This window comes from Phoxinus phoxinus, assembly GCF_949152265.1.
Source record: "Phoxinus phoxinus genome assembly, chromosome: 5".
NCBI lineage: Eukaryota > Metazoa > Chordata > Actinopteri > Cypriniformes > Leuciscidae > Phoxinus > Phoxinus phoxinus.
This window is the reverse complement of record NC_136880.1, coordinates 44,212,082-44,237,556: the sequence shown is the minus strand read 5'-3', so window position 1 is coordinate 44,237,556 and position 25,475 is coordinate 44,212,082. Positions and strand designations below refer to the sequence as shown.

The window sequence follows — 25,475 nt, the reverse complement described above, 5'->3', positions numbered from 1 at the left end:
AAAATGGCTTATCCCAGAAGCGTTTCATCTCCGAAACGCACGCGGGGACCGCTGGAATGAGCTGCTTAGCTGGCGGGGCACGTGACGGCAGTCTCTTGCCGTCATATAGATCTCTCTCCGTCCCCTGGCCCGTCTGCTGTGATGGCCAGTCTATGGAGAGTTTTGCCGCCGCCCTCCGGCACATTTCCAGTAGGTCGAGCTCCGCCTGAGCCGGGGAGGGTGAACCCTCGCTTAACGCGCTGTCTGGCCGGGATGGGTTTGGCGGGAGGATCGCATCTTCGTCATCATCCTCATCGTCCTCTAACAGACGAGCGATGGCCTCGTCGTCCTCGTCATCCTCCTCTCTCACGTCCGTAAGTCCTACAGATCCAAAGAGGGGAGGTAGTTGCGGGGAGAATTCGTCCATGTATTCGCCCCAGCTGCAGGACGCTGGAGGCTGTTTAGCCTCCTCCGCGGGTGGCGGAGAAAAGCAGGGATCTCCCTTATTAGTGGCCGCGACACGCACTCTTCTCTCTAGCACCCTCGACGGGAAGAGAGAACAGTGAGGACAGCCCTCGGGGTTAGCGAGGGCTGCCTGTGCGTGTCTCACCCCCAGACATGCGATGCATAAAGGATGAGGATCCTTGCCCGATATCATCGAGCCGCACGCACACGGGCGAGAAGTTTCTGCTTTCGGTCCGCCGTTCGCAGAACTTGAAGTTGCCATAATAATAGTATCTAAGCTCACCGTAACGTGCAACTCAGAAAAGGAATATCTAAGAGAATTCGCCGTAACACGTTAATTCTCAGAGGGAATATCTAAGAGAATTCGCCGTAACACGTTAATTCTCTTAAAGTATACCAAAAACAAATAACACTGCCAACAAAAATAGCTGCGTTCAGCGACGTACCTTGACGGCTCGTCTCAGAACCGTTAAACAACTATTTCAAGACAGGTAACTTTACTGAAGGATAGCTTCCAATTTGATCTTCACGGGGAAGAGATCGAAGAATGAAGTAGGGACCACTGGCAGTGGTTAATATGTGGGAAGGGGACTCCCGCATCACTGTCGTGATTGGTCTGTCAACTGACAGACGTGGTGTAATTGGTACTTCCAGATCTGTCACGCCCAGAGGCGTTTCCCATAGTGAGATACCGAGCGAATGTTTGAAAGAGAACACAATTTAATTGATAAAAGCATCATTGTACTCCGTGTTAAACAATAAGTATTATCTCTGTAAACACTGCTGGGTCATCTGACCAATCAACGCAGATTAGCGTCGCGCGGAGGAGGGGTTTGGAAAACGAGTCGTTGAACGAATCATTTGGGAGTCGGTGAGCAAATCAGGTAAAAATAAATGCATATTATACGTGTTGTGGAAATTATCAATATTCAAAACCCTGGATGAAGGAGACAAAGTCGTTTCTCAAAAGTTTAAACAAAGTATTTTATTTCATGCATGAAATAAGACGTTCTCACACAGACAGCGTCTGATATGAGAAGGCCCATGGCATTCTCACGCAGAGAGCATCTGACATGAGAAGGCGAAGACTAGTCCCTTTCGCCAAGGTTATATACCCTAACACATCCTGTGTAAAAAACCTTTTGTTACCTTAAACCCAGACTTCTTAGCTCATGGTCTCATGTCCAACATTATTTATATCAGACAGAACAACTTGTCATGTCAGCAAAAGTTCCCTGCTTTTAGCTACAGATCTTAACTGCTGATCGAAACTGCGCACACACATATTGTCAGCCTTCACATGACTCAGAGAACATTTCGTTCCTGAAAGTTTGTCCTAACTTTATACTTTTCTAAAAGCTTGGTTTTATATCTTTAATAATGTGCTTTTTGCTTATATGATTATATTCCTTTAAATGCTTATGAGTAAACAATACATCTTCAACGTTAATAAAAGTTGTACCCATATAAAAGTAAAAGAACACATCTAAATGTAAAATTTCCATAACATACGACAACAAAAGTGTTTTTTGTCATTGCATGCATGTAAAACTGTTGTTGGGGACTCCCAAAACAACATTAGGAACATTTTAAATGTCATAATAGGTCCCTTTAATACACAAATTAATGGATTAAAAAAAAAAACGTAATAGTGAATAAAATTATTAATATAATTATATATAGATTATCAATAGTAGATTAGTAGGTTAATTTTGCCGGATACAGGTGAAACCCATAAGTTTTATGTAGTAGCCTACCTCTGAAGAAGAAGTACAAAAGGTTAAAGAATAATAAAATAAGAGAGAGCGCTTCCGTGATTGCTTCTTTAACACTGTATTGGTACTGAATGGTGCAAATGATAAAAGCATACATGTATCACAGATCCTCAATACATTACATTATCAATACACATCTCACTTTTCTTTCACAGTAATGACTAACTGTTAGTAACTTCAAGCATGTCTCATCACACTACGGGCATGTGGCATTTACAATTGGCACACTGACACTCAAATCTCAAGTTATTTCCAAACAGAAAACACATTTTCAGACTGAATATTTCCCTTGAACCAGTAAATAATACTATTAAATTAATGACAACAATGCGGCTGAGATGTCAATTACATGTTCAAATATAAACAATGTTCACTCCATCGTGTAATGTACAATAAAGTCACTTACAAGCTTGATGAAAACTAATGAAATATATAACTCAGTTATTAGACATGGAGTTAATTACCCAAATGCAGGTTTAAGCTAACTCATAAAACTGAAACAATAGTATGAACTCTAATATATTGAAATATCGTTGACATTGTGACTCTCCCTCTCGTGTGAATAAAGCAAATCACGTGCGCGCGGCACATACATACCGACGTGCGCGATGACGTCATCACGCTGCTATGCCAAATGAAAATAATTCCTGCACATTACGCTCTTGTTTTGTTTTCTTAAAGCACAAATAAGCATTTAAACAATATTCACATTTACACAGGAAGCAAATTAAATGAAAAATAAATGTGAATTTAATGGAATTGGATATAGAAAAGTAAACTTTTTTTTAACTGAAATATTTCGTGTTTGTTTAAATGCAAACCTTTTTTGCCCTCCCATAATGTTACAGTTAGAATTAGCGTAACACAATATTGTTATGTAATTTGTTATTTATCTTGCGGTTTAAACATGTCAGTGGTAAATATGATGGGATAGAAAGAACTAAACTGTCACTTCTTTTATACAAGTTTTTCCAACATGAAAAAATGGGCTGATCTCAGGCATTAAAATGCTCCGGGTCTCTCTCCAGCCCTGTATTTACTACATATCACGACTGACCCGGATGCTGTTCAGCTGATTTATCTACGGTTTCTGTCAAACATTGATCTTAAGGCTCTGAATAACGTAGTGTTCATGTTCCTGTCATCCAGGTTCACAGACATCAAGGTCCCATCGCTTGTGTAGGCGTACTGTGTTCGCCACTCTACTCGCCTTGCTGGAGTTCCCTCTCGGCCCAAACAAGCAGCCAGGTGCACAGTAGCGGTTTTATTAGACAGCATGAGTAAAAAAGATGCCACAAATATTAATATGAACAGGGGGATCTCTCCGAATACATTTACTTGTGGGGCAAAATATGGAATAATAACACGGTTGTCTATTTCCATGCCTCTATTCATCCAATACTGTTGAAAACATTTCCACGCTGTGTCTTCTGGGGTCACAGGGGATAGAAGGATCCCTGGGATGTCATGGCGAGATCCTCGCATGCTGTTCCAGTGATTTGGCAAAGGGTTCGGCTCACAGTAAACATCATTGTTTGTGTTGTAAAACTCTCTGTCTGTCACTTGAATGAAATCCTGAGCAATTGCAAATGCAACATTGCCGTCAATTCTGCAGTTCCACGGAGAGTAGATAACGGTGTCTGTGATGTTCGGTGTGGGCACCAGTCCTCCTGCTGGCATAAACTGGTCGACAATTCTGCCATGAGCCACAAACACAATGTCTACGTGACCTCCGCTAGGATTTGTCAAATCCTCATGAGTGGTCAACCCCTCCTGGCAAAATTGTAGAAGATTCACAAATTCAATCTGATGAGTTAATCCCTGAAGCCAGGAGACAACTCTGTTGTCTGTACATGTTCCCATGATATAGTCCATTATTTTCTGTCCATTTTCAGTCATGCTGAGAGAATATCCCCCCAAGTCCTTGATGAGGTTCTTCATTTGGAACAATTTTGGGATGATTTCACTGTAATAAGAAAAGTTCTACTGTCAGTTTCCTCAGACATTTATTATTGCAGTAATGTACAATCTCAGACAAACACAAGATATAGTGGCTATGGCCAAGACAGATAAATTAGTAGAAATTAAAACATTTTAGAAAATAAAATATCATACTTCATTGCATCCAGCTGTTCCTTTAGCTTTCGTTGGCCGTCCAGTATTTCCCTGGCTGAATCCCGGAGGAACTTGCTGGCCTCTGTGACCCGATTGCCCTTTACTAGTTCTTCACTCGTCACAATCAGGTCGTACAGAGAGATGCCTAAACCAATCACGCCCAGTGCCTAGAAAGAAAGTCACAATCACAAAATCACTGTCTAACATATAAGGGCATGGCAGTGAATATTTCATATTATTCTCTTAAAGAGTCACTTCAAGAGAATTTCAAAATTGCAATTTTCTTAAAATGGGATTCTTGAGAACAGAAAGCTGATACCCTTGATCCTGCTTTAGCAACAGCTTTAGTGCCAATGAGTCCAATGTTCTTCATCATTACTCTGGCCGATACCTTAAGACCACGCGTCATTACACGGAAAAAACCAACGGCCCTCAGAGCTGGGAAAGCTTGGACACCGCCGGGTGTCATGTGACGGAAGAACGTGGCCTTGTTGAAAGCTCTGAGAAAGTCTAGGTGTACGGGAGTATTGCTCCTTCTGGCCAGAGCACACATGAGTTGAGAGGTGATCTCACAGTCCAGCTCATCAGCATGAGCCCCGAGCTGCGCTTCTCCACACCTGTCCTTCAGATCTCGCAGTAGCTTCTGAATGTTTTCGCCAACCTTCTCATCTTCTTTAATTAATTCAATAGCTTTGTTAAAGGTACTGCTGGACATATCTGCCTCTACAAATGGGGAAGTGACGCTGGCGGCAGTGCCTGCTACAGTGCCTACTGTTGCAGCAACCAATAGAGGCGTGGCCAGACCTCCTGTCAAAACAGTGGCAGTCAATGCTCCAGATATTGAGAGCACAGTTGTAGCAGCTCCGACCACCTGAGCGATGTTGCTGCCCCGATGAACATCTTCCAGCTCTTGCGCCAGTTCCAACAGCTTTCCTGCACATTCCTTTCGGTTCTCCAGCCAGCGGAAGAGCGAATCGCATAAAATATCTGCTCCCTCCATGATTAGAGCATGAACTGTGAAGAGAGAAAATTACACATATTTCTTCAAATGGCACAATGTATCATCTAAAGTAGGGATGCACCGAATCCAGATTTTTGGGGTTCGGCCGAATACCGAATCCACTGGTTAAGATTCTGCCGAATCCAAAACCAAATACCGAATCCTACTCCCATCCTCAGTCCATTAACACAGTAAACACATCAATGAAGTAAACAACGACCACAGCAGTGGATTTTTCATTTTATTATATTTTAACTGTAAAATAAAAAATTTAATTAAAGAATAAGCAACATTATGCATTTTAACAGCGGTGATGTTGTATATTGTTTAGGGTCCTTGCCACCACGAGACAAATCATCATTGCAAATTGAACATGTAGATCGACTTGAATTGCCTTCTTTTGACTGAAAGTACTGCCAAACAACACTTTCTGCTCACAAGTTCCATTTTCACTTTCTCACAGCCTACGGCATTCGAACGGTGCACTACTGTAACGAGTGGAGATAAGGTGTGGCCCCTTTAAGAGCCGCGCCCTGTTGAACTGTCTGCAGTCTGAATGTTGGTGATATTTTGATATTTGTTTGTGACCAGACAGTTGATGGACAGTAGGAAAAAAATATACTATGGAAGTCAATGGGGTCCAGCAACTGTCTGGTCACCAACATTCTTCAAAATATCTTCTTTTGTGTTCAACAGAAGAAAGAAACTCATACAGGTTTGAAACAACTTGAGGGTGAGTAAATGATGACAGAATTGACATTCATTTTTGGGTGAACTATCCCTTTAAAAACCTCAATATTCGGCCGAATCTGAAACCAAATACTGGATTCGGTGCATCCCTAGTCTAAAGATTACAGTATTGCATGCCTGATGTCATTTAATTCTACAGGTTGTAGATTTTGCTATGAGCCACATAAACACAAAATCATTAAAGATTTGCAGAATGCTCTACAACCAGAGTACTGTAGTCAAACAACAACTAGCAAAGTCTATTTAGGAAATGAGGAATCTAAGTAGGAAAAGTAAACTAGTTAGAAATACAGATAATAATTTGAAACATGATAAAGAGTTAAAGTAGACAGGAGAATAAACAAGTCCAAAAAGGTGGATATAAAGAATATACTGTGATGTTTTACAATAGGAAAATCCAGCTGAAGTCCTAAAAAATCTTGTTCGGTGAAGATTAGTTAATAAAAAAACAAAACAAAAAAGCTAACAGTGTCGCCAGACCCAGATATATCAGGGCAGACTTAAGTACTTTCACTGAGATAATGAAACAAACAATCGCAAGCTGAGGTTTTGTTGATTTTACTTTCATTTTTAAAACTGTTGAAAATTGTACTTACATGTCTACTGTTTCAGTAAAGTAGTCTGTCTTCAAGTGCCAGCAGCCTGAGGACACGAACCTTCCCTTGATTTGACCGAATTACAGCAGCCACTCCTTAACAACTTACAAGTACAAGTTTGTGTCTCAATGTCTTCTGAATATGTTTGTGAGTAGCAGGATGTGTGAGCTGGGTGGAGAAAGGGCAGAAAATCTTTGGGGCTTTTTTTAAGAGCTAGATCTACAGAAACCGAAACTATTCTCTTCTGTTTTTCCTGTGTTCTTTGTGCCCTAATTAGGACTCAAGCTCTGAAAGGGGGAAGGTCCTATTGTTTTTCTAAGGATTCTTCTTCTTCTTCTTCTTCTTCTTCTTCTTCTTATTATTATTATTATTAGGGTCCAACCCCTGAAATCGTCGGCCGGGCTGAAAAAACAAACAAAAAAAACACTGTGTTAGATTGTACTGTGAAGGGTCACAGCACTTACATACTGTTGTCCTACTGCTAGTTTGACTGCTTCTATTGTTCTCAATTGTAAGTCGCTTTGGATAAAAGCGTCTGCTAAATGAATAAATGTAAATGTAAACATGAAAATAATACAACACAATTGCATCATCGTCCACCTACCGCCAGCAGTCGATTTTGATATTCTAGTTCTCTTTCTAACATTCGTTCGGTATCTCACTATGGGAACGCCTCTGGGCGTGACCGATCGCGGAAGCACCAGTGACACCACGTCTGCCAGTCCTGGCAGACCAATCGCTGCAGCGATTAGGGAGTCCCGCCTCCCTGAATATAAACCGCAGCTACCTGCCGATTGGTCATTCTCGCTCTCTTCCTCGTGGAAGATTTCGGAAGCTGTCCTCAGCAGACTTGGGAATTATTGCTTAACAGTTTCTTGACGGAGCCGAAAGGTAACGTCCCTAACGCAATCAATTTCTTGAGTTGTTGAACTGTTAAACTGTTTATGTCCGGTTCGTACGCTGTATATGTATGTACAGAGAACCCGCACATTGCGTAAGAGCAACCAGTTGTTTGTCTCGTGGGCTGACTCTTACAAGGGAAAACCTATTTCCCGTCAACGCCTTTCCCACTGGGTGGTAGAGGGTATCGTGTTATGTTACAATAGCATGAATTCAGAGCCCCCAGTAGGTCTACGAGCGCATTCTACTAACTAGAACGTACATTTCCAGAAGAAAATGTGAATGGTGCTTGCAGTGGCAAAAAACACGACCCGGTTGCTAGGGTGTTCTTGGAGTTTGCTATGAAGATGCTAAGGTGTTCTGGGTGGTTGCTAGGGTGTATTGGGTGGTTGCTAGGCGGTTGCTAGGGTGTTCTAGGTGGTTGCTAGGCGGTTGCTAGGTGGTTGCTAGGTTGTTCTGGGTGGTTGCTAGGCAGTTGCTAGGGTGTTCTGAACGTACATTTCCAGAAGAAAATGTGAATGGTGCTTGCAGTGGCAAAACTCACCACTCGGTTGCTAGAGTGTGGTACATGATTGCATACGAGCCAACAACCATGTCTGTACGATGTTCTGCTGCTGAGATATGGCTTATTCATGTTGTTCGGTTGGTTGCTAGGGTCTTCTGGGTGGTTACTAGGGTGTTCTGGGTGGTTGCTAGGCAGTTGCTAGGGTGTTCTGGGTGGTTGCTAGGCAGTTGCTAGGGTGTTCTGGGTGGTTGCTAGGCGGTTGCTAGGGTGTTCTGGGTGGTTGCTAGGCGGTTGCTAGGGTGTTCTGGGTGGTTGCTATGGTGTTCTGGGTGGTTGCTAGGGTATTTTGGGTGGTTGCTATGGTGTTGCTAGGGAGTTCTTAGGTATTTTGGGTGGTTGCTAGGGAGTTCTAAGGTATTTTGAGTGGTTGCTATGGTGTTGCTAGGGAATTCTGAGGTATTTTGGGTGGTTGTTAGGGATTTCTAGGGTATTTTGGGTGGTTGCTAGGGTGTTATGGGTGGTTGCTATGGTGTTGCTAGGGTGTTATAAGGTATTTTGTGTGGTTGCTAGGGTGTCATGGGTGGTTGCTATGGTGTTGCTAGGGAGTTCTAAGGTATTTTAGGCAGTTTCTAGGGTGTTATGGGTGGTTGCTATGGTGTTGCTAGGGTGTTCTAACACACACAAACTTGCTCACACACACACACACACACAATATGAAGTTATTAAAACCTTTAGTATGGGGTTAGGGTTAAGGTTAGGCATGAGGCCGGTATTTAAAATCTCTATTAAACGAGTGCCTTATAATGAGTGCACGAGGCCTGCGGCCTCGTGCCTATGAGTGAGTTTTTATAGAGTATTTAAAATCTCTATTAAACGAGTGCATTATAATGAGTGCACGAGGCCTGCGGCCTCGTGCCTATAGCTTATGGTTGCTAGGGTGCTGTAACTGGTTGCTATGGTGTGGCTATGAGGATTTTAGGCCATTATTTATTGGCTGCATGATAATATAAATCCTCTGAGGGAGAGAGAGGGGGAGACATGCAGGGGTGTCAGGCCCTTTGTGTCTGTGTGTGTGAAAAATGACAGTTGGGATTTGAATTTCTGAAAATTCCGCAATGTTAAGTCAATGGGACTTTTTTGGCCGCTTTTTCGTCCGCTGTGCGAACATCGTACACCCGATCGCTTAGAAAAGATATAGCACACCTCTCCTCAATGAGCCGGTCGATTTGACACCTCACTCAGGGGTCTGTGACAAACGGTGCGGGGCGAGTTTCGCGCCAAACTTTTGTGTGGAATAATAATAAGAAGAAAAACTAGAACGTACATTTCCAGAAGAAAATGTGAATGGTGCTTGCAGTGGCAAAAAACACGACCCGGTTGCTAGAGTGTGGTACATGATTGCATACGAGCCAACAACCATATCTGTAAGATGTTCTGCTGCTGAGATATGGCTTATTCATGTTGTTCGGTTGGTTGCTAGGGTGTTCTGGGTGGTTGCTAGGTGGTTTCTAGGGTATTCTGGGTGGTTGCTAGGTGGTTGCTAGGGTGTTCTGGATGGTTGCTAGGCGGTTGCTAGGGTGTTCTGGGTGGTTGCTAGGCGGTTGCTAGGGTGTATTGGGTGGTTGCTAGGCGGTTGCTAGGGTGTTCTGGGTGGTTGTTAGGTGGTTGCTAGGGTGTTCAGGGTGGTTGCTAAGGTATTTTTGGTGGTTGCTATGGTGTTACTAGGTGGTTGGTAGTTTTCACAGATGGTTACTATGGGGTTAGGGCTAAGGTTAGGCACTCGGCCGCAGAGTATTTAAAATCTCTATTAAACGAGTGCATTATAATGAGTGCACGAGGCCTGCGGCCTCGTGCCTATGAGTGAGTTTTTATAGAGTATTTAAAATCTCTATTAAACGAGTGCATTATAATGAGTGCACGAGGCCTGCGGCCTCGTGCCTATAGCCTATGGTTGCTAGGGTGCTGTAACTGGTTGCTATGGTGTGGCTATGAATATTTTAGGCCATTCTAGGTGGTTGCTAGGTGGTTACTAGGCAGTTGCTAGGGTGTTCTGGGTGGTTGCTAGGCGGTTGCTAGGCAGTTGCTAGGGACTTCAGGGTGGTTGCTAGGGCTCCACAGATGGTTACTATGGGGTTAGGGCTAAGGTTAGAGTTTTTATAGAGTATTTAAAATCTCTATTAAACGAGTGCATTATAATGAGTGCACGAGGCCTGCGGCCTCGTGCCTATAGCCTATGGTTGCTAGGGTGCTGTAACTGGTTGCTATGGTGTGGCTATGAAGATTTTAGGCCATTACTTATTGGCTGCTGGATAATATAAATCCTCTGAGGGAGAGAGAGGGGGAGACATGCAGGGGTGTCAGCCCCTTTGTGTCTGTGTGTGTGAAAAATGACAGTTGGGATTTGAATTTCTGAAAATTCCGCAATGTTAAGTCAATGGGACTTTTTTGGCCGCTTTTTCGTCCGCTGTGCGAACATCGTACACCCGATCGCTTAGAAAAGATATAGCACACCTCTCCTCAATGAGCCGGTCGATTTGACACCTCACTCAGGGGTCTGTGACAAACGGTGCGGGGCGAGTTTCGCGCCGAACTTTTGTGTGGAAGAATAATAATTATTATAAGTATGGAGGAGAACACTAATGTTGCTTTGCCTATAGGCAAGCACCATTAATAAGTATGCAAGAGAACACTAATGTTGCTTTGCCTATAGGCAAGCACCATTAACTAGAGGTATGTCTACATCCTGGGCTCTATTTAAAGGCATTTCGATTCAAGAAATTTGCGCGGCAGCCACCGGGTCCTCTCCGCACACATTTATTCGTTTCTATAGACTGGATGTGACGGAACCCTCTCTGGCCCACTCAGTTCTGGGAGTGAGTAGTCAGGTGGTATACGGTGGCTCTATAAGGGCGGATTTCTCAGATCATTCTGTTTCTCCGTCTGGGTCAGTGATGTAGTTTTACTTTAACCCTCTCGTCTTCAGTCTGCTTCGTCAGCATATCGGCAATACGGGAGTTGTCTATATCCCATAGTGAGATACCGAACGAATGTTAGAAAGAGAACGATTAGGTTACTGACGTAACCCAGGTTCTCTGATTACATGAAGTGAGGTATCTCACAACATTGCCCTCCTTGCCTTTTCGCACGGAGAAGAGATATGCGGAGAATGACGAAACGGCAGGTAGCTGCGGTTTATATACAGGGAGGCGGGACTCCCTAATCTCTGCAGCGATTGGTCTGCCAGAATTGGCAGACGTGGTGTAATTGGTGCTTCCGCGATCGGTCACGCCCAGAGGTATTACCGATTACCGATTAATAATACCTAATCGGTATTATTAACTGGCCGGAGTTTTGAGATGGCAGTAGACGTGAAGGACTATAATGCGTTAAGAGCTCGCTCAAGTACTGCGGAGATAAACCATTTAGTGCTTTGTAAGTGATCAGCAATATTTTAAAATGTATACGATGTTTAATAGGCAGCCAATGCAGTGTTGACAGAACGGGGCTAATATGGTCATACTTCCTGGTTCTGGTAAGAACTCGAGCGGCTGCGTTTTGAACTAGCTGTAGTTTGTTTATTAAGCGTGCAGGGCAACCACCCAGTAGAGCATTACAATAATCTAGCCTTGAGCTCATGAACACATGAACTAATTTGTTATGTATGAATAAAATAATCATTGTTACTTTAATACATAAGTAATGGGTGGAGTCATGTAGTGATGACGAAGTGATGTGCGTCACATATATGTTGAAGTGAATGTGAGCATTAAAGAAGACGTGAGTTCTTGTCGTTCCTGTATTGGTATTCCTGACTCTTCTTTAGTCTGTCTTTATAAGTAAAATAGGAAAGACATGACATAATTTTCCGCATTTTTCAATGAGAGCATATGGCGTAATTTAGATATATTTTTAAGATGGAAAAATGCGAATGGAAAATTCAATCAAAAGTAACGTTCAGAGAACATTCAAATGTAACGTTCAGAGAACATTCAAATATAACATTCAGAGAACATTTAAAGTAACGTTCAGAGAACATTCAAATGTAACGTTCAGAGAACATTCAAATATAACATTCAGAGAACATTTAAAATAACGTTCAGAGAACATTCAAATGTAACGTTCAGAGAACATTTAAAGTAACGTTCAGAGAACATTTAAAGTAACGTTCAGAGAACATTCAAATGTAACGTTCAGAGAACATTTAAAGTAACGTTCAGAGAACATTTAAATGTAACGTTCAGAGAACATTTAAAAAACGTTCAGAGAACATTTAAAGTAACGTTTAGAGAACATTTAAAGTAACGTTCAGAGAACATTTAAAGTAACGTTCAGAGAACATTTAAAGTAACGTTCAGAGAACATTTAAAGTAACGTTCAGAGAACATTCAAATGTAACGTTCAGAGAACATTTAAAGTAACGTTCAAAGAACATTTAAAGTAACGTTCAGAGAACATTTAAAGTAACATTCAGAGAACATTTAAAGTAACGTTCAGAGAACATTTAAAGTAACGTTCAGAGAACATTCAAATGTAACGTTCAGAGAACATTTAAAGTAACGTTCAAAGAACATTTAAAGTAACGTTCAGAGAACATTTAAAGTAACATTCAGAGAACATTTAAAGTAACATTCAGAGAACATTTAAAGTAACGTTCAGAGAACATTTAAAGTAACGTTCAGACTCAGAGAACATTTAAAGTAACATTCAGAGAACATTCAGAAATAACGTTTTCATAATTTCATATTAGCAAAACGTTCTTAAAACATATTTTTGTTAGTTGGGTGCACTAATAATAATTTATTACAATTATTTCCTGCATTCGTGATTTATAGTTTACTGTCAAAGATTAATACATTTACAGCATAAAACAACAAACAATATGCGCTCTTTATCAATCGACTAATGATTAAAGGAGTTTTAATTACCTCCGTTGCACATGTTGTCTGGTTCGGTGTGTCTGACATGTTTCTTGACTTGTTGGACTGTTAGGATGGGCAGGACTTAAACGACACCGACCTTGAACATGTTTCACCCATTAGATCGCAGTTGTTCACAAAAGGATGTTTATTGACTGCATGAAGTGAAAAAATAAATGCATTTATATTTACGTCTAAACGTATTTCATGCAATAAATGCGAATCAGGGGTTGTTACTTTAATTACCTGTGTTTTCGTTCGCAACCACTAGAGGAAGTGTTTCAGAAATACACTGACGTCACAGGTTATGGTTATTTGCCTATGACAATTACATATCGTACCACGCGCACAATGTATGGACCTATTATGCACCAGTGTTTATTGTTTACAGGTTTACAGTGTTACAGAATATGCAATTGAGAACAATTTGCAAAACTTAATTTTTTTCATGGCTGAAAACACTAATTTCACACACAGCAGAACAAGAGGTGGAAACACGTTCACACAGAATGGAAGAACAGAAGCAATGAGAAATGTCTGTAGATTTAGTCATTCAAGGACAAATCAGGTCTCGACAATATTTTTGTTTTTGCTGCTTTATTCGCTCAAATATCTAAATGTTACGTGAGACGAAGAAATATAAAAATACAATAGTCACAATTAAACAAAAATAGTTGTTAAATCTATTAAATCAGAATATTAGTAGCCAATCGGTGAATAATCCTCGTCACCATTCTACAATTTAAAAGGCCTTTTGCAAACAGCCAATTTCTGAAAAACTATTATAAATCTAACATTATTTATATTTTTCCACTCTCTATGGTAGCCTAATATACTGATGAAATTGTTTTTTTAATCTATTTAATAACGTAATAACTATTTTTCTTTGAATCACATTTTTTTACATAAATCCATTAATCAATCCATAATCCATTTAATTACATAAATAACTTTTTTGTTTAAATTTTAGTCAGTGATTTTAATCTAATTTACTCATTTGAATAATATCACTTATTTTTCACGTCACTCCCAGTTTTGTGCTATATTTTTATATTAGTATAAAAGCGAAAACCCGTCCCGAAACGACTCAACCCAATGACTTTCATCATCATCATCATCATAATCATCATCATCATCTTACTGCATTTATTTACCAAACACAACAATTCAATTTACTTTTCCGGACTTATGTGTTTTCTTCATTTTAACCAACAGAAACTAGTGGTTTTTCCTCAGTGCATTAATGTAGAAAACCCGGAAAAAAACTCCAGGTTGAGAAAGCATGGATTCAGAAGTACAGTACTCACTAAACAAGAACAGAAGCCATTCATATTTTCATAGTCAAATGCATATCCATAAATCAGTTAGGGAAGTGCATTCGTAAAGGACTGTAATGCAAAGATTTTCTTAAAATAGTGTTAAACGTTAGCGTCTGGTTTGTCTCCACGCTCCAGGGCTTCTATGAGACGGAGTGCTGCATCTTCTCATGGGTTTTAATCTCGATGTATTTGGCGGACTGATAAGCGCTGATGTGGTCGATCTTCCCGTTGATGAGGACGGGATGCTGGATCTCAGGAGAACGCATGAAGCTCTTCTCCATCTTGTGCTCCAGCTGCATGTGATTCTGCGGCGGGAGGCCGAGACAAGCCCTGCACACACACACACACACACACACACACACACGCACGCACACACACACACACCATGCAAATTATGTCATGATTTAACACTCATCCTTCACTCGGGTCATTTTGACCCGGTAATCATATGTGACCCTGAACCACAAAACCAGTCACATGGGTAATTTTTTTTAAACTGAGATGTATACATAATCTGAAAGCTGAGTAAATAATCTCTCCATTGATGTGTGGTTTGTTAGGATAGGACAATATCTGGTCGAGACACAACTATTGAAAATCTGGAATCTGAGGAGCAAAAAAATGTAAACATTGAGAAAATCTCCTTTAAAGTTGTGCATTTATGTTCACGATTGTGCTGCATTCACTCACAAAAATACATGTTTTATATATTTACGGTAGGACATTTACTAAATATCTTCATGGAACATGATCTTAATATCCTCATGATTTTTGGCATAAAAGAAAAATCGATAATTGTGACCCGTACAATGTATAGTTGCTATTTTGTGATCCAGGGTCACATTTTTTTAATTGTTTTAAAAATCGAGTGTTCATCAGAGGGGTCCAAGACATTAGGACTTTTGTCGCACTTGAACCACGAATACAGTAAAAAAAAAAAAAATGTATGGATTCGAGGAGATTTGTGGTTAAATGGAAAAAAAAGTAAAAAATTCTTCCCTCGGGTCAATTCGACCCCTTTAGGAATTAATGGAATGCTTCAGAACTAAAAACGCTAAAAATTCAACCGTAAAATGCTAAAAGTTTGTTTTAAAATGTAATTTAGAAAGACATTTATAATGTCTACAAGTGCATACTGAGCACAACTGACTTTAGGACCCAGAGGAACAGCTCAGTTACTCCATATAGAGATATATATATATAAGGCCATCTAGAGTCAGGAAATATCTTGATATATTATTTTTTTCACGCAAGAGATCGGCAAACACACCCGATGCGAGATATTTAGAGCTGAATTAAAGGGTTTATGCATGAAATTGTGAGTTATTTTGAATTTAAGTCAAAACAATGTGAGGAATGTGCTTAAATAACTGTGTATTTATTATTTATTGATCAAATCCAGTAATTTAAAGGTAAATAAAAATTAAATAAATCATTTTGCATAATTTTTTTTTGTGTGCAAAAAATGCATTAAAAAATAGAACAAATATTATCAAAATGAAATAAAATAAGTTTTATTAAGTATAATTTTAGGGCTTCGGGTAATTTTGACCCGCGAGGGAAAGATGCGCCACAGAGCGCGAGGGAAGTGAAAGGCGGTCGGCACAGGTCGTCTCTCACCTCATGACGTTTTCGATGCACGCGCGCTGCCGGAAGAAGGCGTTGACCACCGGCGCCCCCTGTGGCACGAGCGGGGCTTTACACAGGAAGCTGAGCAGTGACAGGACGCTGTGGAAACTCTGGAAGACCGGATCCTCACGAGTGCAGAACGAGATTCTCTGACACAGTTCTGTCAGGATCACCAGATCCAGGATGATGGGACTGGCCAGCAGAGAGTCCTGCAGTCACAACACACACAGTTATCTCCACATCACAGTTCACAGTGTTCTGTCATCAGTTATGCGTCTCAGAAATGTACATATACAAATCACAGTTAGCGAAACATTTATTAATGTAATAATGTAAGGCAGAAACAATGAGATCATAGAAGTAATGAATACTTGTTTGTTAACACATGATTATGACATATAGAAATGCTGACTCAGTTTTGCATGAACTACATGTTTGTGCATGTGTGGTGGTGTTCAGTGTGTGTGTGTGTGTGTGTGTGTGTGTGTGTGTGTGTGAGTGACCTCGCAGGTGTTGTGCATGTGTGGTGGTGTTCAGTGTGTGTGTGTGTGTGTGTGTGTGTGTGTGTGTGTGTGTGTGTGTGTGTGTGTGTGTGTGTGAGTGACCTCGCAGGTGTTGTGCATGTGTGGTGGTTAGTAAGTTAGACGTGTGTGTGTGTGTGTGTGTGTGTGTGTGTGTGTGTGTGTGTGTGTGTGTGTGTGTGTGTGTGTGTGTGTGTGTGTGTGAGTGACCTCGCAGGTGTTGTGCATGTGTGGTGGTTAGTAAGTTAGACGTGTGTGTGTGTGTGTGTGTGTGTGTGTGTGTGTGTGTGTGTGTGTGTGTGTGTGACCTCGCAGGTGTTGTGCATGGCGATGGTGTTGGTTCCTCCCATCATGATCTCGGACGTGTACTCGTCCATCGCACGCTTGCTGTCGCCCACATACGGGACATATTTAATAACCACCTGTTCAGACACAGAGAGATTTCATCAGATCAGAGATTATATTTGCATTGCATCCTTCCTTGTAGAACTGGGAACACTGTACAGTAAAAGGTTCATTAGTTAAAGGAACACTCCGACTTTTTGGGACTTTAGCCTATTCCCCTTATCCCCCAGAGTTAGATAAGTCCACACACACCTTTTTCATCTCCGTGTGTGCTATGAGTCTGTTTGACGCACCCACCGCTAGCCTAGCTTAGCACAAAGACTGGATGTGAATGGTTGCAGCTAGCATACTAATCCAAATAAGTGACAAAATAACGCAAACATTTTCCTATTTACATGTTGTGATTTGTATAGTCACAGAGTGTACAAAAAACAAAGTCACATGAGACACAGACATACACACTGAGACGCGCCGTGGTGAGGAGCAGAGAGCACACACAGAGATGAACAAGGTGTGTGTGGACTTATCTAACTCTGGGGGATAAGGAGAATAGGCTAAAGTCCCAAAAAGTCGGAGTGTTCCTTTAATGTCTTCACGATCATGAGCAATACATGTGTTACAGTATTTAGATGAGATGTAAGCACACGCACACACACACACTCACACACACTCACACACACTCACACACACTCACACACACACACTCACGCAGTGGTCAGGCTTCTCCCCGGGCCGGAACAGGATCGGGTTGGACCGCACGATGTCGTCACACACACACACACACACACACACACACACACACACACACACGCAGTGGTCAGGCTTCTCCCCGGGCCGGAACAGGATCGGGTTGGACCGCACGATGTCGTCACACACACACACACACACACACACACACACACACACACACACACACACACACTCACGCAGTGGTCAGGCTTCTCCCCGGGCCGGAACAGGATCGGGTTGGACCGCACGATGTCGTCACACACACACACACACACACACACACACACACACACACACACACACGCAGTGGTCAGGCTTCTCCCCGGGCCGGAACAGGATCGGGTTGGACCGCACGATGTCGTCACACACACACACACACACACACACACACACACACTCACGCAGTGGTCAGGCTTCTCCCCGGGCCGGAACAGGATCGGGTTGGACCGCACGATGTCGTCACACACACACACACACACACACACTCACACACACACACTCACGCAGTGGTCAGGCTTCTCCCCGGGCCGGAACAGGATCGGGTTGGACCGCACGATGTCGTCACACACACACACACACACACACACTCACACACACACACTCACGCAGTGGTCAGGCTTCTCCCCGGGCCGGAACAGGATCGGGTTGGACCGCACGATGTCGTCCACCACGTTGCTCTTCGAGATCTCCTTGGACCGGAACTGATCCGGCGCCGACAGGTTCAGCCCGTCGTTGTTGCCGAGGTGATTATAACTCACTATACAAGTCGGCTGAAAAAAATGAAGCAGAGCAGAGTGAACAGAGCGTTACTGACAGACTGGGAAGAGAGGAGCCGCAACACTGGAGAATATGAGGAGAATAATCAACATTCCAGCAGGAGAACATGTTCTAGTGGAGCCTGAGAACATCATCAACACTGTCGATTAGATCCTCTATAAAGTGTCTCTCTGACCTTGATCCCAGCACTGACGAGGAAGTCCACCAGGACCGACTTGAGTTTGGTCTGGCCGGATTTGAAGTCGTCTCCGCTGATGAAGACTCCTCGCTGCACGGCCAGATCCACGGCTCCGGGGACGAACGTGTTCTGCGGGGAGCCGTTAATATACGCACAGCCTTCCAGAATACTGGCCACCGCAAACATGGTGGAGGGAGAGACCTCCCCCCCCGTCTGAAGACACAGCAGAGAGTCAAGCATCCGGACACAGAACACACTCACATCACACACACACACACACACTCACACACACACACACACACACACACACACACACACACACACACACACACACACACACACACACACACACACACACACACACACACACACACACACACACACACACACACACATGCTCTTTCAGTTCATGTGGATATACTGTACATGCAGCCGCTGTTATCTCAGAACAAACCCTGACAGGGTGATCAGGATCAGGTCTACACACACACACTCACACACACTCACACACACACACACACACACACACACACACACACACACACACACACACACACACACACACACACACACACACACACACACACACACACACACACACACACACACACACACACACACACACACACACACACACACACACACACACACACACACACACACACACACACCATAGTAATAACCCTCAACCAAACCCTATAGTAAGTACATGTAGTTAATTATTATTATTAATCAGTGGTTAAATATATAATTAACACCTTAAAATAAAGTGTAACCCGTGACTGTGTGGCGTTAGCGTGAGCGATGCGCACCTCGATGGTGTTCAGCAGATTCTCCGCGGTGTCGTTGACGCCGGGAACGACGTCACAGAATCTCTCAGTGTTCGCGGTCCAGAGAACGATGACCTTCTCAACGCCACTCTTCTGTCTGAAGTCACAGATGTCTCTGCGGATCTGAGCCACCTGACACACACACACACACACACACTCACTCACACACACACACACACACACACACACACACACACACACACACACACACACACACACACACCTTCAACATTAGAACACGTGTGTGTGTGTGTGTGTGTGTGTGTGTGTGTGTGTGTGTGTGTGTGTGTGTGTGTGTGTGTGTGTGTGTGTGTGTGTGAGTGTGAGTGTGTGTGTGTGTGTGTGTGTGTGTGAGTGTGAGTGTGTGTGTGAGTGTGTGTGTGTGTGTGTGTGTGTGAGTGTGTGTGTGTGTGTGTGAGTGAGTGTGTGTGTGTGTGTGTGAAAATCAAGTAAAATATTTACTTGAAGCATTATGATAATGTGTTACCAGAATATGTAATAATAATAAAAAACAATAATTTGTTACACTTATATAGCGCTTCTCTGGGAGCTCAAAGCTTTACACTGAGGGGATCTCCTCAACCGTGTCCAGTGCAGTGAACAGCGCACCTGCTCCGCTTTGGTTCCCGTGATCAGGTGGTCCGCCCTGAGCTCCTGGTTCGCAGCAATGAATTCTGGGATGTATACGGAGGGTCTGGGCTTGAGCTGGTCCATGAGGGGGCGGAGCTTCTCCTGCAGGCTCCAATCCAGAACCTGCGCGCGCTCCATGGCCCCGCCCAGATCCAGAGACGAGATGTCCCAGCCTGCACCAGTGAGGAGCAACAACAGGAGTGTGAGATAATGGGCCGTATATCACACACACACACACACACACACACACACACACACACAGAGGCTGGCGTCGCGCGAGTGTGTTCGGCTAGTTTCAGCCCGACGCAGTTTTCATTTTCACGTCCTGCGTTTCACGCCCATTTTCCGCTTGCTAATTCCTCCGTGTAAATAGCGAATCCGCCATGCGAGCGCAACTGGCTTCTAATGTGAAAGGGAATGTGAGACGAGACTCTGATTAGTTTATTGTACGTTACGCCCAAAACACGCCCATTACTCTTTAAAGCTACACTGTGTAATTTTTAAGTTGATTCTTAGCAAAAAACGCTTTGTTCTTTCAAAATGATATGTGCTCATTAATATATAATTACTTCTACCAACTAATCAAGTGTTCTCGTAAGCGTAGAATCTGGCATTTATAACCCATACGGGTGAGCCGCTCGAACGGCGGCGGCCATGTTGCGCCTCCATCTTGAAAATACATTAGCCAAAGAGGGACACACCTGGAGATTCAAGCTTCACCTTCAGCGTTTCACACTCAGCGGCGCCGTGACGACTGCGAGCGGAGATTACTCGCGACCGCCGGCAGATTTGGAATATTACGGCCACCGTACGAGTTAAAACGCCCTCGGAATGGGAGGAGCTAGAAAGTGATATTCAGTTGGTAGTCATATACAGTTTCACCACTAGAGGGGAGAAAACCCCACACAGTGCAGCTTTAAGAGAATAGAGACGAAACACAAACATTCCTCATTAGGAGAATAGAGACTCTTGTAGACCAGCGCCGGGACCGCCGGCCATTTGTCCCGCCGGTAAACTGGCAGAAGTGGATCTGAGCGCACTTGCTTTAGACCCTGAGCTTAGATCGCTAAAATAGGGGCCAAAGACGGCTCAAACGGCCTTCATCGGATGCTCGTTCTTTATCGTGTATTTACCGTCGAACACGATGTCGTTGGGATGTGCCATCGGCAGCAGATCTCGGAAGGGGACGTACACCTCTCCGTCAGGTCCCGATCCCAAACACACCGTGGAGGACTCCAGCAGCGAGCCGTAGTAATTTGCTTTCTGAAAGAAGGACAACACAAGATTTTCTAAACACTCGAACACACTAACGTTAACTAGACCTTGTTACCCACGTCTGTTCTTCCACAGTAATACCGGATTAATATCGCATGCGCCCCATGTGGTTGGGTTAGGGTATTTCTGTGTTGTTTTATGTGGAAAGAGATCTAGTGCTGGGCAACGATTAATCGCATCCAAAATAAAAGTCTGTGTTTGCATAATATATGTGTGTGTACTGTGTATCATTATTTTGTTTATATAAATACACACACATGCATGTATTTTTCAGAAATATTTGCATTTTCTTACTATGTATATATATTTACATATAATTAATTTTATATATAAATGTAAATTTTATATATAAATAACAACATTTTCTTATACATAAGAAATAAGAAATATTTGCATGTATATACTTTATATTTATATATAATTTATATTATATATAAATAATATTTTATATATAAAACATTTTTTCTTAAATATAATTTGAGAAATATTTGCATGTATATACTGTATGTATATATATATATATATATCATTTATATTATATATAAATAATTTTTATATATATATATATATATAAAGTAAGAAAAATGCATGTACCGTATATAGGCTACTGTATATGTATTTATATATAATTTATTTTATGTATAAATATAAATATTTTATATATAAAATAAAAAAAACAAAATTTTCTTAAATATACATGAATGTGTGTGTATTTCTATATACAAAATAATGATACACAATACACACACATATATTATGTAAACACAAACTTTTATTTTGGATGTGATTAATTTTATTAATGTGTATTCATGATATTTTTAAACATTAATGTTAGATTTAAGGACACTATTGGGTCGCTACGAGATGTCTAATGTGAATCTGTGTCTTTCAACTCACAAAACAGTGGCTCAGTTTGTTAAACCCAAGAGTGTGTTCCTTACATTGTTTAAATTAATACCTTTTTCACTAACTGTGATTTTGTATATGTACATTTCTGAAATACATAACTTATCCTCTGATGACAGAACACTGTAAACTGTGATGTGGACTTCAGTAAAGCTGCTTTGAAATGATGTGTGTAGTGAAAAGCGCTGCACAAATGAATGTGAATGGACTTGTACCTTCACACCGGTCTTGGTTCTCCAGCTCAGGCCCAGTTTGTTGGCCAGGACCGCGGCAGTGACCGTGGTCCCGTTATTCCCCCCCCATCCCACCAGCATCACTCCCAGTCTGGGAACCGTCCTCTCCGTGCGGAACGTGAACTCGGTGCTGGACGGCGTCACCTGAACACACACACATTTAAAAGTCACAGCTAACAAATGTTGGAAACACCTTACAATAATGTTCATTAGTTAAAGCTGCAGTCTGTAAGAACGACACTAGTGGTGGACAGAGGTACTGCAGTCCAATTCAACATATCAGAGATGGGGGTTTCCCCGCCTCCGCAGACTCGCCGCTCTCGGGCCGCCGGTTTGAGAACGAACGCAATCGACAATGAAAATTGGCAACAATATCACAGACCAAAACAACAACAAACGTACCAGCCTGGAAACACACGTCACAGTGAAAGAGCCGGCAGTAGAAGTGTGTATCAGAGGAGCGAGTGTGTGAACGCATGTTTCCTCAATATATGCAAACAGATTAAAGTTACACACTGCACCTTTAACATGAGTTAACTACTTTAGTTACCATGAACTAAGAATGAACAATACTACAGCATTTATTCATCTTAGTTGATATTAATTTCAACATTTACCAATACATTATTAAAATCAAAGGATGTATTAGTTAACATTAGTTAATGCACTGTGAACTAACATCAACAAACAATGAACCGCTGGATTTTAATAACTAATATTAACAAAGATTAATATAGTAACAAATGCATTGCTCATGTTAGTTAATATATCATCTAATGAACCTTATTGTAAAGTCTTACCAATATGTTCTAACACCGTAATTCTTTTTAGGATTTACAGCACAATGTGTCACAGTGATAGACTATGGCAGTGAGTCACGTGTAGAAGTTTGCATCGGTTCCGGTGACGTCCTGACTAAAGCCTCGAGTGGAGAAGATAGTGCCGGTGTTTATTGAGACGAGTCCTTCTGGATGTTATGACTGGTGTATAGAACAAACGATAATGTCTCATTTGCATAAAGAACCGAACACCATGTCCGGATGCTGCAAGACTCTTGTAAAACTCGTAGACTCATCGTCCACTGATTATCCATATAGTGTTTGTGTATCTTCAGATATTTCGAGGCTGGATCCTCATTTCCTACTACCTCTAGAAGTGTGGAGAACTTGAGTCCTGGTCTTCATGGAGCTTACTGGTTTCTTTACTAGTTTAACTGTAATTCCCCTACTATACAATAATTCATTTCCTCGTTTTACTAAATCCTGCGCACAAATTCGTTCTCAAATTGTTCTAAATCGTGCGCACAATAAAATTCGTTCCCTATTTTTACTAAATCACGTGCGTGATAAAATCATTTGTTCCCTCGTTTTACTAACTTGTGTGCACAATATAATAGTAAGTTTCCCTGTTTTACTAAATCGCGTTGACGAACTTATAATTTCTTCCCTCGTTTTACTAAATCGTGTTCACAAATGAATTAGGCTCATTTCCTCATTTTACTAAATAGTGTGCACGATATAATAACTCACTACCTTATTTGACTAAATCATGTACGCAATATCATTTGTTCCCTCTTTTTAATAAATCGTGTACACAATATAATTTGTTCCCTCGTTTTACTAAATTATGTGCACTATAATAATTCGCTGCCTGGTTTACTAAATCTTGCGCACAATATAATAATTCGTTCCCACGTACTAAATTGTGCGGATTATATAATAATTAATTCCCCCGTTTGACTAAATTGTGCGTGCTACGGCTATATAACTTGTTCATTCCCTCTTTTTAAACAGTTACTGGTCCCCATTAACTTCCTTAGTGTAAAAACGAATAGCCTACTAAAAAATACTAAAGTCAAAGGGGACTAACAATTGACTGTTCGCAAAGACCCGCCCCCCTTAGTTACTGTCGCTATGCCCGACACGTCTCTCACACACACCATGTTCTCACGCAGTGAAAAACACATCGCGGAGCAGAGAGGACACTGACAACACACTGACAGACCAGGTTACTTTTGATATTAAACAAAGTCTCACCTTTCAAATTTGGTCATTTTTAAAAAGAACTTTAAACAATAAATACCGTTTTGTGGCTCTTTAATGTGTGTGTCAGATCGCTGTCGCCTCAGTTAAAGCCGCTCGTGACCCGATCATCTCTTCCTTCTAGTTCATTTACCATCAAATAAACGTACATGAATGAACATCAAAAGGAATGTTGTTTTAACCGCGGACGTCAGTAACCTCCGCTTCTCAAATTCAAATCATCCCACGTTAATCTACTAACTCTCCTGACTGCTTTGTCGGACAAAATGGCGGATGGCGAAGTATGATTGGTCAGATCACCTGTCAATCAAGCTCCCTGCAAAAGGGTCAATTGTTTGGCTACCCACATTCTTCAAAATATCTTCTTTTGTGTTCAACACACAGAAAAATAAAGTCGTACAGGTTTGGAACAACTCGAGGGCGAGTAAACATGACGGGATTTGGGTGAGCTGCCCCTTTAAGAGAACTTTAAGAGAACGCCTGTCCCTGATGGAGATGGAGAGCTTAAAAACGCTGTTAAATAGTGGCATCAGCACTCAAATAAAGAACAGGCAATGCAATTTTAATAAATTCACACAAACTATCCTAATAAAACACTCACAATCCAGACATAACTGCAGGAGTGTATTAAAGATGTTGAAGCACTTACAGTGAGCGCGTCTCCATCTCTGCACACACACGCAGTGTGATAACAGTAACGGGACTCGATGTGTTTCTCTGTGTATTTCACATCAGCGCTGTTGATACGAACTTGCATGATGATGATGATGATGAACCTGCAACATAATAACGGAACACAGCAGATTTTATTCATTCAAATCCAAATGTGCAGAATAAGTGGAAAAAAAGCATATTGCATAAAGCTAATATTTTCTTGAATAATTTCAGCATTATAGACATACCTTTAAAGTTTCCCGAGCAGAATAAAAAAAGTATCTTTCGGCGTAGACTTAAGTCCTTTTAAAGCTGTGGTGTGTGTGTCGAATGTGCGCAGGTTCGTCACCTGATGCGCGTGAAAGTGTGTCGCACTTGCTTATTATTGGTCGCGCGCCACAGTCTC

General features: G+C 41.8%; 2 protein-coding genes across 4 annotated transcripts; both read right to left on the bottom strand.

Moving 5' to 3' along the window:
- Positions 1-2,374: 2,374 nt before the first annotated feature.
- LOC306998713 (uncharacterized protein) lies at positions 2,375-13,156 on the bottom strand. Its single transcript, XM_079612982.1, has 5 exons — positions 13,011-13,156; positions 6,681-7,082; positions 4,654-5,348; positions 4,335-4,501; positions 2,375-4,185 (listed from the first exon to the last, which is right to left on the bottom strand). The coding sequence occupies exons 3-5, from the start codon at positions 5,332-5,334 to the stop codon at positions 3,297-3,299; spliced, it is 1,737 nt and encodes a 578-aa protein (XP_079469108.1). The 5' UTR covers positions 5,335-5,348; positions 6,681-7,082; positions 13,011-13,156; the 3' UTR covers positions 2,375-3,296.
- A 200-nt stretch (positions 13,157-13,356) lies between these two features.
- On the bottom strand, positions 13,357-25,475 carry LOC306998716 (inositol-3-phosphate synthase 1-A-like). Of its 3 annotated transcripts, none has more exons than XM_079612987.1 (11): positions 25,318-25,475; positions 25,065-25,191; positions 22,356-22,517; positions 21,093-21,222; positions 19,939-20,132; positions 19,312-19,461; positions 18,497-18,712; positions 18,150-18,314; positions 16,779-16,892; positions 15,941-16,158; positions 13,357-14,650 (listed from the first exon to the last, which is right to left on the bottom strand). In XM_079612987.1, the coding sequence occupies exons 2-11, from the start codon at positions 25,170-25,172 to the stop codon at positions 14,461-14,463; spliced, it is 1,647 nt and encodes a 548-aa protein (XP_079469113.1). In that variant the 5' UTR covers positions 25,173-25,191; positions 25,318-25,475; the 3' UTR covers positions 13,357-14,460. The 3 variants fall into 3 exon arrangements, with proteins under 3 accessions (XP_079469113.1, XP_079469114.1, XP_079469115.1); XM_079612988.1 differs by having other exon boundaries at positions 25,065-25,183; positions 25,316-25,450; XM_079612989.1 differs by having other exon boundaries at positions 25,065-25,186; positions 25,316-25,448.

Bases quoted from the DNA above. Each gene is read 5' to 3' on its own strand.
- LOC306998713 (XM_079612982.1), bottom strand. From the start codon at position 5,334: ATGGAGGGAGCAGATATTTTATGCGATTCGCTCTTCCGCTGGCTGGAG. The intron at 4,502-4,653 runs GTATCAGCTTTC...CTTTCTTTCTAG, and splicing joins TTGCTAAAGCAGGATCAAGG to GCACTGGGCGTGATTGGTTT. The intron at 4,186-4,334 runs GTATGATATTTT...TTCTTATTACAG, and splicing joins GAACAGCTGGATGCAATGAA to TGAAATCATCCCAAAATTGT.
- LOC306998716 (XM_079612987.1), bottom strand. From the start codon at position 25,172: ATGCAAGTTCGTATCAACAGCGCTGATGTGAAATACACAGAGAAACAC. The intron at 18,315-18,496 runs GTCAGAGAGACA...CATTTTTTTCAG, and splicing joins TCGTCAGTGCTGGGATCAAG to CCGACTTGTATAGTGAGTTA. The intron at 14,651-15,940 runs GTGAGAGACGAC...GTGTGTGTGCAG, and splicing joins TGCATCGAAAACGTCATGAG to GGCTTGTCTCGGCCTCCCGC.